The 19,432-nt window shown below is 36.4% G+C and overlaps 2 protein-coding genes across 9 annotated transcripts in view; one reads left to right on the top strand and one right to left on the bottom strand.

Annotated features, from left to right (window-relative positions):
• The window catches only part of BBIP1 (BBSome interacting protein 1), a 17,476-nt gene extending 3,189 nt beyond the window's left edge, over positions 1–14,287 (top strand). For 4 of the 6 annotated variants that reach the window (XM_015557973.1, XM_006778711.2, XM_006778710.2 and 1 more), the window contains 2 exons: positions 11,911–11,982; positions 13,430–14,287. In XM_015557973.1, the coding sequence (XP_015413459.1) occupies positions 11,937–11,982; positions 13,430–13,596 (213 nt within the window). In that variant the 5' untranslated portion in view covers positions 11,911–11,936 and the 3' untranslated portion in view covers positions 13,597–14,287. Of the gene's footprint in view, positions 1–3,491; positions 3,551–10,023; positions 10,077–11,910; positions 11,983–13,429 lie in introns of all 6 variants that reach the window. The other 2 variants (XM_015557972.1, XM_015557971.1) reach the window with 2 other exon arrangements.
• A 748-nt stretch (positions 14,288–15,035) lies between these two features.
• PDCD4 (programmed cell death 4 (neoplastic transformation inhibitor)) overlaps positions 15,036–19,432 on the bottom strand; it is a 25,262-nt gene continuing 20,865 nt past the window's right edge. For all 3 annotated transcript variants that reach the window (XM_006778706.2, XM_015557970.1, XM_015557969.1), the window contains 3 exons: positions 18,928–19,038; positions 18,022–18,161; positions 15,036–15,756 (listed from right to left, as the gene is read on the bottom strand). In XM_006778706.2, coding sequence (XP_006778769.1) covers positions 15,696–15,756; positions 18,022–18,161; positions 18,928–19,038 — 312 coding nt within the window. In that variant the 3' untranslated portion in view covers positions 15,036–15,695. The remainder of the gene's footprint in view (positions 15,757–18,021; positions 18,162–18,927; positions 19,039–19,432) is intronic.

Here is a 19,432-nt window from a genome sequence, read left to right as displayed (position 1 = left end):
GGGTTTCCGATCACTGTCAGTGGCAGGGGGCTTCTTCCTGCTTTCCCTTTCGCCTCCCTGCATTGTGCCTACATATGCAAATTAACCACCATCTTGTTGGCAGTTAACTGCCAATCTTAGTTGGCAGTTAATTTGCATATAGCCCTGATTAGCCAATGAAAAGGTAGCATCGTATGCCAATTACCATTTCTTTCTTTTATTAGTGTAGATATTCAAAAATTTAAAACGTTGAAAAAATACAATAAACAGTCATATACCCTTCACTTAGGTCCAACGTTGTTAACATTTTTCCATATTTATTTCATCCCTTCTCACACACATTTCCATTGTCATTGAACCATTTGGGAATAGGTTGCAGACACCTAATATTCAGTAGATGCCCTACAATTTCCAGCATGTATTTCCCACGATTTATAAAGTTCTGCAAAACATGATATTATCACAACGAAGGAAATTAATAATTCTGTACTATTTAAAATCCATTATGTAAATTTTCTCATTTGACCTAAGAATGTCTTTTCCTCTACTCCCCTGGCAAAGAAAGAATCAGGATTCAGTCAAGGTTCCTATGTACTGGGGTATTGTAACTCTTTAGCCTTAATGTAGAATAGTTCCTTTTTTTTTTTCCTTGTTACATTGGCACTTTGAAGAGTTCAGGCCAGGGTCTTTGTCTCTTATAAATCAGAAGCTGGTCTACAGACTTGATTAGATTCTACTAAACATTTTTTTTTCGAGCACACTTTACAGTATTCATACTTTTCCAATCATAATTATGCCTTCCAAAATGCAGCTACATCTACCCCTGCCATGAGTTGAATTCATTCCACTTCTCAGCACATGCATCTTTCTGTGGTGTCTTACAGTTTAGTATTTAATGCTCCTGTGTGTGTGGAGTATGCATTAGTGCCCTGGACTGGCAAGATTGACTGCCTGCCTTTATTAAATGTTGCTATTTTTCCTACCCTTGGAGCTGACGCAATGTAATCTGCAGCAAAGTGTACTGATGTCAGCATAGTTTTTGAGTTTCAACTCATGGCTCTCCAAGGACTGTTGATGAAAGATGTGTGGGCCCTGCAGTTCATATACAAATGAATCTTGATGTTACCAAAGCAGACATTGAGGCAACTGCTGGCATCTGACCACATTTCAATTTAGGCAATGTTATTTTTCCTTCTGAAATTCTCTTGCAAGTCCTAATTGGTCTTGGTGTTCTGTGATAGCTTTTTGGTAACATTCATCGAAGCCTATGAAAATTTGCAAAATCAAGATTATACTTAATGGTACATTAGGAAAATTTTCTGCCCAATGGATAGAGACGTACTTCCAGAATTTGCTTGATGATCATGAGAAAAACTCCCCAAACTGCCAAGCTCAGTAGTTCTCATATCCTAGACTTATTTTTTGATCATTAAAGATAAGTGAAAGAAAGAAAATGCACGTAAGGGAGCAGAAGGAAATGCTCTGGGAGGGCAGAAATTGAAAGTTTAGTAATGTACTCCATCAGTCACTTCTTTTGTGGAGAAGGAATTTTGCTCATATGGGACTGAAATAATTTTAAGTTGACTTCATATTCAAGTAAGGCAAAAGAATATACCAATTAAGACCACAGATTTTAGAATCAGATCTGGGTTTCCAGAACAGGGCCATTCACTAGCTGGTGACTTTGGACAGTTTATCACCTATTAAATAGAGCTATAAAACCCCTTAGGATTGTTGAACAGAATGACTCAACTATATATAAAGTGCTTTACTTAGTGTATAGCACTGGTATGTAGTCAGTGTGGGGTAGTTATTATTAATAACTTCTAAAGCAGTCCAGTTCGGGCACATGGGCATGAATTTATTGAGTAATAATGAATCTAAGACAGTGGTTCTCCAAGTTTAGTATGGGGCTCTTAATAAAATAAGCAGAGATTTTGATTCAGAGAGCCTGGGGAAGCCTCCAGAAAAATCTACTTTTAATAATGGTCCAGGGGATTTTGATGCAGGTGAGGATCAAATACTGAAGGAATTATCAAATTTTTCTCCTTCCTTGTATACTGTTGAAATAGCTGTATATCTCAGATGCTGAGAATGTAAGAAATTCTTCAAATACCTTTTTAAAAGGTTAATAACATTTTTAGGACCACTTTCTAGTCCTGAATTTTAAAATGGCAAAAATTATTAGAAAAAGACATTTTGCATGAGTAGGATGTTGTGTCATTTTTTACTAACTTAATAATGTCTTCTACTGGAGTATACCAGAACCAATGCCATCATCCAGGTTCGCCCAAGAAGAATAGTTCCTGTTCTTAGGCCTAGGCACATTCCAGAAGCTAGACACCACACATTTCATTCCCATGAGTCTGGAGTCATTAGCTAAATTGAAACATGTTGCAACATTTTTCTACCAGCAGATGCCAGATAGCAGAACAGAACAGAATATGGCTTCCAACTACATGACATATGAAGTTATTTGGCATCTCCAGATGAGCATTATCAAACCAAATTAGGCACCCAACTAGCATGTGGGCAGCCATTCCGTGAGCATTACTACATGGTGTCTGCTGAAAAACACTTTCTTTTGGGGCTCCCTCTTTTACCTTTTTTTCATGTTAGCTCACATTCATAAATCTGCTTTTGAAAATCCATCTATTAAGTCAACCACAAGTCTTGGATAAGACAAAAGATAAACATTTTTGCTGTTTTTCCTACCAGTCCTGCTACCCCCATCCACAACCTGAACTAGCCAGATTGAATTTACTTAAAGCAGGAGTGGAGCCAAATAAGGCCTGTGAAATCATTTGGTCTGGCCGTGTGAAGGCACACAGGCAGGACTCCAAATTCATTAAATCTAGGAGCTTTTTTCATAGCAACATAAATATATGTTAAGTGAATGATGTTATGAATATACAAATGGCCCTTGACAGAAAAAAGATTCCCCACCCCTGACTTAAAGGAAACTAACATTAAATATTCACAAAAGAAAAATGTCCTGTCTTTAACACAAACAGGATTGCTTCTGATGTCTCCCTCAGTTCCCAGATTGTATTTTTTGCTTCTTAATACACATTAATTATAAAATAGGACAGTTTGGCATATATGTTGCAGTGGCTCTATTTTACTGAAGTTGCAAAGTCACATGCCTGTAGCTGCTGGCTTAAGGTAAGGAGAAGCAATACACTATAGTGGAAACAAGAGAACTCCCCATGCTCATCTAAATGGGGCATCATTTCCCAGCTTTAGCTAATTTTGCCATGTGGGAATATGGGCCTCATGTTGCTATATGTGTCAATAAGAGCTGAAATTTGAACTTTAGGTAACATATCCTGCTTTTTAAACATTGGTTCAAATAATTTTTAAGCATTTAGCAAGCCAGCAAAACATTTAACTAGATAGAACCAAGGGCTATCAGTTTATTACTTCTGTGTCTCTTACATGAAAACATGATTGGTACTTTGGTTGAGAATCTCAGAATGCTTAAGCAGTGTTTTCTTTTTGCCATATTTCAGGTGCATTTACTTATCTAGTTAGGCAACAGGTGACTTGTCACCTTCATCAGAAATTCAAGATAGGTACTTATGTACACCAGGCTTCTATTCCCTTAATGATAGTTTTGAAGGTTTTCACTTGTGCCGCCAACTTAAAAACTTGTCCATATTTTTTCTACCTTGGACTATACTATGAAATAGGTTTGCTTTATTATATTTTTAAAAATATATTTAATATTCAAATATCAAAATAAGATTCTTGTACTAAATTGCCTTTGTAATGTGAGAATGTATTAGTCCAAACTAATAAAATATTAATATATATATATATATTTAAGAACACATTTACCAGCACATGCTCTTGAAAAATAAATAAGTAAAACTGATTTTAAATGGAAAACACCTTCATATTGTCTTATAGTTACCATGGTGCTAAGGAGGACTCAAAGAATGTTTAGTGTAGAAAGGTACTTAACTGAAAACCTAGCAAATCCTTTATTATAGCAATATGAAAATCAGACCTGGGATAATAAGGGCAAACAATATTTCTAAGCACTTTTATATCCACTTTCCACTTAAACTTTGAAACCCAGGACATATACTAAACATGTTTTTTTATGAGAAAATCAGACCTCCAATTGGTTACACAATGTATTCAAGGTCACACAGCACTAGAGCATCCAGAATACAGTCCTGTACACTATTTAAGGTATAAACATGATACTTAGAAAACAAAGGAAACAAAGAAGACAAACTCCAGTACAAACTTGTTTTAAATTATAAATTGGATTTTACTGTTGAAGCTTATTTAAAATACTTGGAATCCTACATACTCTGAAGCATTTAAATTCAAACATTTAAAATGGGGTCCTGTACAATTAGGATAAGCTGGTAAGTTTTAGGTAAATTAATGGATGGATAAGAAGAATTATGATGAAGAGCTAATGGCTGGTTGGAGTGGTAGGCACATATGGATGATAACTACATTGACCTACAGAATGGCTCCTTGGGGCACCTCGCAAAGGTTAAAAATGGATTGAGGAGACTAGTGTGACTTAGGAGGACAGTTTTAAAAATACCTAAATACTGTACTGAGCATTTTTAGAAACCACGACTTGGCTTTGGCACCCACAGTATGTTTTAATTTTGATATTTCTGATCCATAGTATATGATGCTTTGCATTACCAGGAATTGAATTTGGATTTTAGTAATCTATTCTCTTTGTCTGCCCCCTATATACTATAGCCTACATTTTCCAGATGCCTAGATGAAACTAGGTTACAATTTAAAGCTAATAGTCTTGTCTAGCTCTTTAACCCATGATCTTGGACTTATCATATGTTCATGTATCTGTGAGAAAAAATACAAAACTTGTAACTTTAAAGTGTTGCATATTTCTAATTAAGGTTGCGATTTTAAAGTTCCAGTGGCATCTTTTAAAAATAATGCTAATGCTATAAACAAAGACCACAAATAAAAAGCAGTATTTTTTCCTGCTAAATTTCTTTCAGGGTAGTATCAAACAGGACAACTGGAATGCTGAATCCTCCATTAGAGCCATACAGTAATCTGATTTTGACACAATTCTCAAACTAAAGAGAAAAAAATGCAGTGCTTTAGTCAGTATGCTGCACTTACATTTGTATCTTGAGATTTTTGTTCTATTCTTTTATTTTCATCCTCCTTTGCAAAGATAATTAGTAGCTTCAAAACTGCCCATTTCAGCAGAAATTGAAGATCATATTACTTTAACCTTCATTGGCTTCTACACTCTATAGTCTACTCTCCTCTTATTATCTTAAATGTTGGTGTTCTTGCAATGGGGCACCATATTAAATCCATTTGGGGATCTTCAGGCCATTCCCACAGAGAGAAAACTGAAGAGACCAGGCTTTGGAGTCAGGCTTGAGTTCAAATTCTCTTTCTCTACTCACCAGCTATTGATGTTGAACAAGACAGACCTGGTTTGAGTCTGTTAAATTTAATTATGTATGAGGGGATGCAGTGGAGGGTGAGTAAATGAGTAATTCAATTCAAAAGTTACCTCTTAGGGTAAAAGATATTTTCAAAATTACTATAGAAATCCCTTTGAATATCTATGTAGTTAAAATACATGATTTTGTACTAAAAACTTCTGTTATTCTTAAGCAAACTAAAAATTAAGAGCCACTATGATAAACTGTAGGAAAGAAGCTAAAGTAGATTTGTAGGCATTGAAAGTATTCTTCCTTTAAGATAACTTTTAAGATAAAAAGTGTGTGAAGGAATGAGTGGACAATTATAAAGTGTTCCTGCTTGCCTGTAGGTTTTTCTTCATTGTTTTTGTTTTTCAAATAAATATATAAACTTTGAATTGATTTCAGAAAGGAAGGGAGAGAGAAGGATAGAAACATCAATGAGAGAATCATTGATCAGCTGCCTCCTGCACACCCCCCACCAGGAATCAAGCCTGCAACCCAGGCATGTGCCCTGACCTGGAATGGAACTGTGACCTCTTGGTTCATAGGTCAATGCTCAACTATTGAGCCACATTAGCCGGGTTCATTCTGTTTTATTAATAAGCCTCTATAACTCTAATACATGTCAATAGGCTATTATTCCTAAGTATCTAATTTAAGGACAACACTGTAATGGTATAACAGTAAGAGTCACTGAAATTTATTGAGCTTTTACATGTGCTAAGGACTGGTCTAATGGCTTTACCATTAATTCTCTTATTTAATAAACTAAGTTAATGCTATTATAAGCTTTATTTTATCAATGAAACTAAGGCCTAGAAAATTAATTTGTTTAAATGACTCATCTGTCTCCAGGTCCTTCTCTTAGGCACTACACTAGACTCTGATCTCTATATGCTCTATACCACCAATCCTACCACCATCTGCCATCTTTCCACATCCTTCTTAAGTGAGATTACACTGAGTGGCCAAATTATTATGACAACCTGACATTTGTAGGCAAATTAGCTATAATTTCGCGCTGAAGTTGCTAGAGGGCCAGATCATTATAAATATCTGAATAGCACAACATACCTAAGTGTTATTGCTGATCAAGTTCATCCTATCATGTGGATGGCATATCCCAATGGAGATGGCTTCTTCCGACAAGACAATGTGCCATGCCACAGTGCTCATATTGTTCAGGAGTGGTTTCAAGAACATGAGGGAGACTTTATCTTGCTTAGGTGGCCCCCACAATCACCAGATCTCAATCTAATTGAGCATTTGTGGGATGAAGTTAAAAGAGCCATCAGGCAGCTGGTTCCACAACCATCAAATCTCACAGAACTGGACAGTGCTATTCATCAGGCATGGTTTCAGATTTCTCGCATCACCTTTCAACATCTCGTGGAGTCAATGCCAAGAATAGCCGCAGTATTGAAGGCAAAAGGTGGCCCAGCGAAGTTCTGATGGGATGGTCATAATAATCTGGCCACTCAGTGTATATCCATTTGTGTAGCTTAAACTACTGTAGCACTGACTCTCTGGGTCTCCAGTTCTTTTTACTTTCCTATTGGACTTCCACACTCAATGGGGCTGAACCTCATTCATGGTCTTTACCTTTCCCTCCTAACCTGTTTCTCCTGTGTTCCCAACTTACATTAATACCTGCAACCATCCACTCAAACATGTTAGCTTGAAATCTCAGTCATCCTTGATCATTTCCTTATCATCCAAAAGGTGTAGGGGGACATGGGGATTGGGGATGGACGTTTAAATCTGAACTTCAAGCTCTTGGCTCGGTCAAGGCTGAGCATGAACTGGCCTCCACCTTGCCAGTCCCACCACAGTACATACACTGAGTTTTGTGGGGGGCTTTTTAATCCTCACCCTAGAATGTTTTCATTGATTTTTCAGAGAGAAGGGAAGGAGGGGAGGGAGACAGAGAAAAACATTGATCAGTTGCCTCCTGCATACACTTCGACTGGGGATCAACCTGCAACTTAGGTATGTGCTCTAGCTGGGACTTAAACCTTTCGGTATGTGGGACGATGCTCCAACAAATTGAGCCACCCAACCAGAACTGGGCTTTTTTTTTTTTTAATGCTTCTTTCTTTGAACATATTTTTCACTTTGTCTAGAACACCTTCCCCTTGCCTCACAACCAGCTCTCTTCATAGTGAACCCCCATTCATCCTTCTGGGACTAGTCCCAATGTCGTGTAGTGATTCTTAAGAGACCAGCCACTGTCACCTATCCTGAGCCAAGTCACTCATCATTTTGGTTTCTTAAGGCACAGCAGATATGCTTTTATTAAATTTAAATTTAAACTATGTTCAATTGTACCTATTTATTTACTTGGGTTTCTCCTCCATCTCACCTCCCCCAAATTCCTCAAGGAGAGGAATTGGTTCTTATCCACTGTATCTCCCTCATTTAATTGTGGCTGGCACATTACAGACGTTTAGTACCTTTGTTGAAAGAAAAAATCTGTTTGCATAGGCACACATGATCCCAAATTCTCCTTCTTATATTACATTTATTTTCTACTCTGAAAGAATAATCATCACAGAAAACAGCATCCTTTTCAATTCCAGTGTTTACATCCAAAGCTTAATACCAGATATATAGCCATTAACTTTATTTTTTATGTTCAGTAATCATTTTGTTAATGTGCAGTTTGTTTTGATCAATTTTTCACTAATTGTAACAACTCAATCCAGAATATTTTTTTAAGTTTTTCATTTACATTTATAAATATTTTTTTGTGTAAGTATGATAGGATGATAATAAAAATGTGTTCAAGGATGAAAATATATTAAAGTAAAATTAAGTGGAATGGAAATAGAGGTCTAGTGAGAAAACAATGTAAAATAACTAAAAAATAAATTCTTTTTTAGTTAATGGATAATGGTAGCTATCAAACTACTCTAATATTTAGATTATTCTGGGTATATTTTTCAAAGACTGATATAAAAGTTATTTTTAAGTATGCTGGAAATTATATCCTTTAGAAGTAAACATAACAAATTTATGTCAATTTAGAAATATGTAAAAGAGTAGTTTATCTACCCAGTTTTTCAAAATCTGTGGGGGTTATGGAAGCATAAAACTTGAAGGCCACTGATATATAGTCTCGAGCTTCAAAAGCATGCTTTAGTGCTCTAGTCCCACACCCGCAATTTAGTTTACCAAACTAAATCACCTTATAGATTTTTAACATCCATTCTCTAGGAGAAATTGCAAACTAAAGGAACCATGGGGGGGAAGGAAGCAGATTATTTTCTAATTACCCAGACCAAGAGCTTCAAAAAATGATTGACAGTGCATTCTCTCTAAGCAGTAAAAGTTTAGGTTCTATTAGTGTAAGTTTTATTTCTGCAGTTTCATGTTTTAAAATGCCTTGACAATCTATATCAATTTTAACCAGTTAACTACCATGCATCCAAAATGGGACTATATTGGAATTTCTTCCACATGTGCTGGAATATTTATGAATTTAAGTTACCATAATTTTCTTTACAAACCCAGAGATGTCACTAACAAGTCTGATTTTAAAATTGGGCGACCAGAGTTGATATGCGAGGTTTGCAGCTATAGACGTGCGTGGCGTGGGGGGAAGGTCCACCACTTGCGTACAAAGATGCTTATGGCGTACAAAGGGTTAAAGTCTGGCGTGGTGTTCCATATGATTCCGTTGTATGGCTATTCCATAATGTAACTTTTGACATATTGGTGAACATTTACCCATTTATCCATTGCTGAACATTTTATTTTATCAATGGAGTGCTTTAATGAACATTGTTATTCTTACATCTTCATCCACCCCTGCTGTTTCTTTAGGGCTCATTACTTTTAGTAGAATGTTTGGGTCAAAGAAAATGTACGTATTTAGTTTTTGTAAATACTACAAAATATTGATAGCTATTATAAAATATCCTAAAAGAAATCTACCAACAAACCCACCGAACAACAGAGCGGGCCCATTTCTCTTTTCTAACTGCAGATACTATCAGGCTTTTGACTTTTTTTGCAATTTTAAAAGACATAACATACACACCAAAATGAGAATGATTTTTACCTTAATGAGGCTGTAGTGATTTTCCTGTTTAAACTGCAATGCATGACCCCCAGCATTCCTAAATCCCTTTATTTTTTCTATATCATGTACTATCTCCTAGCATTGTATTATTTCTCTCCTCTTATTCTAGTCTGCAAACTCCAAAAGGGCAAAGTTTTTTTTGTCTCTTTTGTTCACTAATTACTAGTGCCTGGCACATGGTAGACAGATAATTATTGAATTGAATGACGTGGCAGTTTTATGATAAACATGAATTTCAGCCATAGCTGGCATGTTTCTTCTTTGACCCATCTGTCTCTGTTACACACGTCTTCCCAATGAGAAAGTGCCCTTAGAACAGTCACAGCTTCTTAGGCCATGTTACACCTTACAGAACACCCAGGTTTGGCTAGTAGCAGGCCATCTGAAGGAAATTAATGTTCCTTCCTACTCTGACTCCCTGGGCAGTTGATTATGTAGCTTTGCCGATGTGGCCATCCAGCCACCACCATGCTTATTTTAGCCCTTCCCTTCCTGTTTCTCTCCTGCCAGTGCCTAAGGGGACCGAGGAACAAGAACCAACCCTAGTAAAGTATTCCACCCAGGCAAGTGATGGCACTGATCTTCCCCACACCTGGCCTTTGGCCCACACCCTTTCCATAACAATGGCAGCTTAGTCAAACTGAGAACTAAGGTTTGGTGGAGCAAATGTCACTGTTTTCCTCCGGCCAGAATTTGGATGTGAAAGAGGTATATACCAAAGCAAGCAAAGGAGTGATTGAATTTCAGGTGGCTGGCATTGCTAACCTATAAAACAGCTACTAAGAGTTTAGTATTATTCACCCACCAGTTTAGCATTTTGATAAAAAGTTGGTGACAAAAATGTTTAGCTGTTATGTATTTCCTTCACATTTATCAACATCTATAGGGTATAATCTCCTTTTCAGTAGCAATGTCAGATTAGGCCCAAATAAGGGCGTACTGAATATTTTCATTGATATCTGTAATGGAGATGCTATGTTGTTTCAGTTATATTCAGGGTAATCAAGTATCTGTAGTGTTACTAGCCTTCAACATAACCCGCGGGGGCGGAGAGGAGGGGGTAAGGATGATTACTAGGTACCTACCACTGGCAGGCCAAAGTGCAAGAAGGAAAGAATGTGGCAGGAAGAACTGTGCATTCTAAGGAAATTGCATATGCAGTTATCGCAGATTCCAGTTAGTGATGAGTTGCTTGCTTTATTCTCTAGTCCATCCCCCATTTCATCTTCACTCCCAAAAAGAGCAGCATAATGGTAAGATTGCTGCTTAGATGTTCTGGAATAGGAACTTGAATGAGGGGAAGAGGCTTGGTGAATGAAGAGTAGGAAGCTTTTATCAGGAATGTCAAAGTAGTAGTGGAGTGGGAATAACCTAAGCAGCTTCATTTGATTACAACTCATTTGCAGTGGGCGGTTAAGGCAGGCACCAAGCCAGCATCACCACTTTATAAATAATAAATCTGTGGTGGTGATGTTGTGAAAGACACATGGTAAGGTTGCATCAGCATCGGTATGGCGAAATATTACAAAAAGGGTGGGACTATCTGGAGAATCACCTGTGTGGAAAGGGATCAGGCTACAAATTAGGTCCAGAATACCTTGAATGTATAGCGTAGCTATAATCTGGGATGTAACAGTGGGAACAAATGTCATCAGCCAGAGATGGCATATATGCTAAGATATTCACGAAATACTCATATAAGGGTATTCACATTGGTGTTTAGCATATAGTATTTCTATATTGTGGAAAATAGCAAACTGAAAGCATACCTCATTTCTGTTCAAGAGCCAATTTCACCTGTTTGCTACTTTCTTACAACTTGAAAGTGTGCAGCCAGTAACTGATCCTTAGGATGCCTTTTGCCATTATAGCAAAAGGATTAAAGTAGAAACCAGCTATTGAGAGAAGTGAGAATGTTAGGAAATGTTTACCTCCTACCTCATCCTTTCCCTTAATTACCTCTTACCTCCTTCCAAATGGTCATGTTATTTACGTCACCCACCATTCAGGGAAGATACTATCAGTAAACCAAGGTGGCCGCACACAAATGCCAGCACACAAATGCTGTCTTCCTCAGCTCACATCTACAAGATAATCATCTTTGTCTAAACAAGTGCCAATTTTTCACTGGGGGGTGGGAGGTGGGGTAAATCTAGAATATGCAGTCTTCCAATTAACACTATTGACCAGTGAAAGTTGACAAGATCTAGATGCTTATATGAACTAGCTCAACCATATTTCATTTACAAAATCCATAAGAAATTAAGGGGGAAATTATATGAGGATAGGTATTTATTATAAGAATTTGATTTTACTTCTTAAATCACAATGGAAATGTCACGCAATACATTGGGAATTCATTCTTGAATAATACTAATAATTGATTTCTTCTTGAAGGAAAAACTATATCCAGCCATTCAGATATGGCAGAGGTGAAGTCCATGTTCCGGGAAGTTCTTCCAAAACAAGGTATTTAAATCACAATTACTTAAGTGGTAGGATATAATAGGAACATAAGAAGTAATAGGCAGGGCTCAATAGCTAAGAATCTGAAACTACTGTGTTCTGTGTCCCACATTTACTATCCATCAATCGTTTATTTTTCCCAGTAAAAGGATGACAAATGAAGCACTGTTTCTTAAACCTAGAAAGCCTGTTATATTCAAGATTGCAGGTTACAACCAAAATTCTTAATGAAAAAGCACACTGTAATACACCATAATCTCTCCCTCTTTCTCTCTGTGTGTGTGTGTGTGTGTGTATAAAAAGCCTAAGCAACCATTAATACCAAACGACCAGAACACCTGGTCAACCAGTTGCTATGACACACACTGAACACCAGTGGGCAGACGCTCAATGCAGGAGCTGGCCCCTAGTGGTCAGTGCACTCCCTCAGCCACCTTCCTGCGGCCCCTCCCCATCTGGCTGGCCCCGATCAGCCCCTGGTGCTAAACCATTCATAGAGACCTGCTCTGGGTCAGGGTTTCTTTTTTTTTTTAAATTTTTTATTACAAAGGGTATTACATATGTGTCCATTTTCCCCCCCGCCCTAGACAGTCCCCTAGCCTCCCCTATCCCCCAGTGTCTTATGTCCATTGGTTGGGTCAGGGTTTCATAGGTAGCAGAGCAGCTCCCTTGCTGTGATCTATTGAAAGTCAGCCCTTGACACAAGGGTTTGTCTTGCTCCTGTCCTCTCCCTTCCCCAGGGGCCGCCCGCCTGCCGTGGTGGTGGTGTGGAGGCGAGGGGAGGAGAAGGGGTGAGGCGGGGCACCGACAGTGGCAGCGGCGTCCAGTGTCCATTCCTTCCACACCTGGCCTGGCGACTGTCATCTCTCCAGGCCCCGGCTGGGACAGGGAAACAGGGGTGGGTGGTGGCAGATGTGGCCCCTTTCCCAGGGGGGCCAAGGGCCGGCTCCCACCTCAGGGCCAGCGGCCAACCTCCCGCGGTCCCTCCCCCTCACCTTCGTGTATGAATTTGTGTACCGGGCCTCTAGTATTAAATAAGGTCTGAATCTGGGTAAAAAAAAAAAACCCAAACCAAAAAAAAACCTAAATCAAACAATAGTAAGAAATGCTGAAGTTTTCAGTGAAACACTCAGGAATTTGAAATATTTGTGTTAAATTAATGCCATACTTCACTATGTAAGTATTTTTAGGTACTATGTATTTCTTCCAAATCTTTTGTTTCTTTATATGACTTAGAATCTTAGCTATAAAGTTTGAAACTTGTCTTCCTCATGAACTCCCTAGCATTAAATGCTTTTATGTTTATAAAATTTAGAAATGTTACAGGGGTAGACTATGAGAACAAGAGATTTTCATTATTAATGGGTTAAGTTTTTAGACCATTCTAACTGCAAATCTAAACTGCCAAACTACTGGATTATCTCAAATTCTTATTTCTTTTTAAACTTAGGGCATTTGTCTGTGGAAGATATAACCACAATGGTGCTGTGTAAACCCAAACTTTTACCCTTAAAATCTCTAACTATGGAAAAACTGGAGAAAATGCAGCAAGCAGCACAAGAAACAATTCGCCAACAAGAAATGGCAGAAAAGGACCAACAGCAAATGACTCGCTGAATAACTTAGCACTTCTACCTTACTATTAACAGTAGCTAGAAAATCCACCTGTATGCTGAAAGTAGTATGTGTTAATAAAACTGATATTCATATAGGTAATATAAAATACCCAAGACTAATGAAACTTGCATGGTTTGTAATGAATATAAGCCATTAACCAAACTAACCCAAATCTTGTGTTTTTTTATCCAAGTTTTTAGAACTACCAATTAAGTTAGTATTCACCATTACTATTACACAGCTGATAACATTCTTAGGCATAAGTGACTAAATACAACTTTTATATTCAGAGAATTTTTAATGTTTATTAAAAACTGAATTTAGAGATACATTCGAGTCTTGCATTAAGTGTTCATGATGGACTTTTACATTACCTAATTTTTTAAACTTTTTATGAACTTGGTGAGACATATTATGTTTAAGGCTATTTTGCCTTAAACAGATCCTACTAGTCATGACAAAACTCTATTTCTTAAAATAAACTTAAGAAACCCTCACATGAGCTTTTAATTATACTGATTTCAAGGACTTAATGAATTACTGGCTACCTTTATCATCCAGGTATCAAAACCCTAGAAATGGAAAACAACATGGATTTAAAAGAGCCCATGAGATAAACATGAAATTCAATCTGTAGTGTTAGTCCTAAAAGAGTGTACTGAAACCTGTAATAAATATATTCCCAAAAATACCTTTGTAAATTCTGAATATAATCCTTGGTTGGTTGGCTGCAATCAATAATAGACAATTTAAATTGGCAGACCTTAAGGCCTTCCTGCATAATTAAGGCTCTGCAAAAGAAGTTAGAAATGTGATTATTCTTCAGATAATTATTTATTGGAGACTATTTTCTCAGACGCTGAATAAATGCAGAACTTTGAGTCTCTTGAAGAATATTTTGAGACATTATTTGGTAATAGAACTTACTAATGATGAAAAAAGGCCCTGGCTGGTTTGGCTCTGAAGGGTCTCAGGTTCAATTCCCAGTCAAGGGCATGTATCTGGGTTGCAAATTCAATCCCCGGACCCTACTAGGTCGGGATGTGTTCAGGAGGCAACCAACTGATGTTTCTCTTCTCTTCTCTCTTTTGCTAATCCCTTCCTTTTCCCTTCCCTTCATCCCTTCCACTCTCGCAAAAAAAATAAAATAAAATAAATGGAAAGAATATCCTTGGGTGAGGGTTAACAACAACAAAAGAGAATGATGAAAGGTAACATATATTTTAGAAATTTCATTAGGCTATAGATAAAAACTTTTTTAAAGTGTGCATGCATTTCCCAAGTATAATAGTAAAAGAAATTATTACTATTGTATTTTTGATATAAAAGTTGGTAAGAAAGTTTAAATTCACTAGGTTCAAATGCACTCTCTTAGATGATTTTATTTGCTATATGAATAAAAGTATTTTTAAAAACCTAAAATAAATGTACTCCCAATAAAGAATCAACACTGTTTCACATGTTTTATTTTGTCATACATTCTTCTAGAACCGGGTTCATTTTTCCAGTTTTGTAGAAAAATAAAGTTCCAGCCACCATTTACTTAACTGTCTAGTCTTTAAGACCAATCAATATGTTCCCTGGAAAGATGAATAAGTCTCCTGACTAACTCATTTTCTTAAAATTCTTTAAGACAAAGAAATAACTTTTTTTTTTACTCCCAAAGCACAGTATTTCAACAGCAGCAGCCAAAATGGGGTTTTAGCAGCTTAACTTTACCCCCTAAATAAAGCTTTGTATAAACCAGTGATTTTACTACAAAAACACTGTCCTTGAAAGAAAGGAATAGCAATCTGACATCAATGCAAAACTTGGAATGATTAGGTCATAAACATGGCACTTACAAAAGGTAGCTTATGAGAACACTCCACTTAAGAAGTGGTTACTTTTCTGTCCCTCCTTTACACCATCAATAAAAAAAAAAAAAAAAGAAACACTTCCTTTAAAAATTCCCCTTAAATTTAAGTCTATAAAATTTCAGAAATGCCTTGTACCCAAAACAAGTGTTTAAAAACAAACAAAAAAACTGTGCTAACAACTCTTACAATTCAGATATATATATATTTTTATAACATCTAAGACTGCAAGAGTTCTTATATTCAGTAGCTCTCTGGTTTAAGACGACCTCCATCTCCTTCACTTACAAAACGTTTTCTGCCCCTGTAATGTAAAGAACATAAACATGAAAACATACAAATTCTGACTACAGTCAATTTAAACAACTTAGGTTATTCATTAAGCTTTGAAAGGTTTTATTTTTTTAAAAAGTCAGTATGGCTCTAAAGCTTTTATAAAACTCTCTTCCTGCTATATTTTTCCTAGAATTCAATATCCTATTGAATAAAAGCTTAATTATTAACATAAGTTCATCATTCAAAGGGTGTCATGTTAAAAAATGTTAAAATATAGGATGTTTGTTAGAAATTTAATATTTATTTCTACTGTTATTATTATTATTTGAAAGCTAAACAGCCAAATAGGAAACAACAATATAATCTGGAATTATGCAAACTAGAGCTATACAACCTATCAAAATATCCATGTTTTAAAATATCTTAAAAAAATTTTTTTTTCAGATGTAGAAAAGCCATAACCTGAATATGGAAAAATAAATGAGAATCAAATTAATTCCAGTCCATACCCCTTTTGGGGATTCATGTTATTTCAAGTGACCTTGCTCTGTACTGTAACCACATTCTAGCTACATGTAGTAGCAACAGCCCAGGAGAAATAGTTGACCACCAGCCTAAAGCAGTAAGCGGAAAACAGAGCTTGGGCAGAATTAGCCCTTATTCTCTGACCCTAGACCAGGGGTGGGCAAACTTTTTGACTCGAGGGCCACAATGGGTTCTTAAACTGGACCAGAGGGCCGGAACAAAAGCATGGATGGAGTGTTTGTGTGAACTAATATAAATTCAAAGTAAACATCATTACATAAAAGGGTACGATCTTTTTTTTTTTTTAGTTTTATTCATTTCAAACGGGCCGGATCTGGCCTGCAGGCCGTAGTTTGCCCACGGCTGCCCTAGACCAACATGCACAGGCACTTGAGAACACACACAAATGTGCAGTTCACAAACTAAGCAAAAGGAGAGAGGATAAATAGTCAAAAGTTTAGGTATCTCTTCAAATGACACTCGATAGTAAGGCCATAACAGAAGTAACTGGTTAGACCTTTGAACAGAGGCTGAAACTTTTAAAAAGCTAGTGCCAGGGTGTTGGCCCTTTTTCACACTAAGTCTAACTGTAAACCAGCTATATTTTTGTGAACATAAAGACATACACTGTAATATTAGGAGACCAAGGTGGGGAACAAAACAGTAAGCTGCGAGAAGTCTTGCCAAAGTTGACAGTTTAACAGATGTATACCACTTGGCACATCAATACATAAAGAATGCCATCACCAAGTAGAGATCTACATTTTCAAATATTTTTATCAAAGTCATTAAACTATATCTTCCACTGTTATCTTTTCCTTCTCTCTTAATGGCTTCCATTTTCTACAAGGGACACTGCCAGGAAGTATTTCTCTGAGATTTAACACTCACAATATACTTAAATAAAAATACACAAACTTTCAAATATATTTTTTTTAGAAAAAAAGCCCTAACCGGTTTGGCTCAGTGGATAGAGAGTCGGCCTGCGGACTGAAGGGTCCCAGGTTCGATTCCTGGGCATGTACTTTGGTTGCAGGCACATCCCCAATAGGTGATGTCAAGGGCATGTACTTTGGTTGCAGGCACATCCCCAATAGGAGATGTGCAGGAGGCAGCTGGTCGATGTTTCTCTCTCATTGATGTTTCTAACTCTACCTCTCTCCCTTCCTCTCTGTAAAAAATCAATAAAATGTATTTTTTTAAAAATACACAAACTTTGAAAATTTTTGATGAAAATTATAAAAACTTAAAATGTAAAATAGACTCTCAAAGATTAGCTATTACTAAAGAGTTAGATCCTCGTAGCACAAATATAAAGTAAGATCCAATTAGCCCCAATTCTCCATTCTATGAAGGAGCAAAAGAAAGCAACTTAAGAGTACAGGAATGATCCTAACATCTTTGAAGCCAGAAAAAGTCTGGATTGATCCTTGGCCTCTACCATTTGTGACCTTAGAAAAGGCATATTACACCTCCCTAAGACTCAATTTTCTCATTGATGATAACATCGATACTGAAATAGTATTTTAACTTCTTAGAAAAGAACTCCACAAATTTTGACTTCCAGTGGTTTTATGAGATTAAATTCACAAGGGGGCAAAATAAGCTTCACCCTTGTTTCTCCACAAACACAAAATAGACGACTTTCACTCTTGAGTGGCTCCAGGGAAGTATTAGTATTATTTTTCTGACAGAACTGGAATGATAGAAAATTAGCTTAGCCTTCTAAGCACCTCAGTATTTTAAGTTGAAAAAGTAATAAAAATACCTTGAAGGACAAAGATCTCTGAGTTGTTTGGAAATTACTCCAGCCTGAAAACATTCTTCTACAAATCTCTCAAGCACGGAGTATGAATATGGGACATCCAGATTAATGTCCGGAATTTCATTATAAATTCTCTCATAACCCTAAAACAATGAAATTGTATACAGAATTGTTAACCCATATAAAATACATAATGCCATACAATTCTTCACTGTCATCAAGCTATATTTAAGGCCAAATGTTTATATAATAAGACTAAAGTCAGGTCTGAACCTTGAAACAGGTACATTTGTTATAGGATGTTTTATTTAAATCTGTTCTCTCAAATGATCTTGAGGCAGACTCAGATTTGGCACACATTTCTTTCCCATATATTTCTCTATATACAGGGATGGGCAAAAGTAGGTTTCCAGTTGTAGTACAAATAATACAATAATTAATACATAGTTCAACAATAAACTTTCCCACATAACTGTAAACCTACTTTTGCCCACCCCTTACATTTACATTTTTAAAAAATAAAAGGCAAGTAAGAACCTCACCAACACTTTAACAGCAAATGCATACAATTTTAAATAGGAATACATTAAAGTATAATTTGCTAAATGTTTGTTTCTCCTTAAATATAAAATAGAAATTATACCTTAGAAATAGAACTCTTAAGGAAGAACACACAATCATCTTTTAAAATGCAGGTTAAAAAAACCTAGTGAAGTGCTACTTTCCAAAAAGTGGCTGCAAGTGATTCAAACATAAGCCCTGCTATTTAAAAATAAACAAATGAAAAGCTATAGACATACTACTGCTAAACATATCTAAAGGAAAATTTCATTAACAATTCATTATCTTTATTCAATCATATATTTAAGGTGTAAGCTTAAAAAGTGTTCAAAATAATGTTATACTTACTCTTTTCATTTGGTCTAGAGTAATCGTAGAAGATTTCCAAAGGGATTTTAACAAATCCAAAATCATCTTAAATGTACTTTCTCCAGTTGACTCCAAAACCATTACAATGGCCTTAAAATTGAATGAATGCATGAATGTATTTTTGGTCATTAATTCACGTAAGAAATTGTATCAGATTCCTTTCATCTGTAACTATAATTCTTATAAAAGTTTAAAAACAATTTTCTCCATTAATAGTAACTTGTTTTTTAATCCACACCTGAGGATGTTTTTCATTGATTTTCAAAAAAACAAGATTTACATTATTAAAGAAGTATTATGTCACTGTAGTACAAAAAAGGGAACACAAAAGCCCTAGTTGGTGTGGTTTCAGTTGGTTGGAACATTGTCCCATGTGCACCAGAAGGTCTCAGGTTCAATTATTGGTCAGGGCACATACCTAAGTTGTGGATTTGATCCTCAGTCAGGGCATGTACAGGAAGCAACCGATCGATGTATCTCTCTC

Source organism: Myotis davidii, unplaced genomic scaffold (assembly GCF_000327345.1).
Source record: "Myotis davidii unplaced genomic scaffold, ASM32734v1 scaffold107, whole genome shotgun sequence".
Taxonomy (NCBI): domain Eukaryota; kingdom Metazoa; phylum Chordata; class Mammalia; order Chiroptera; family Vespertilionidae; genus Myotis; species Myotis davidii.
Note: the sequence above shows the minus strand (reverse complement) of the source record. Positions and strands in the feature narration are given on the sequence as shown.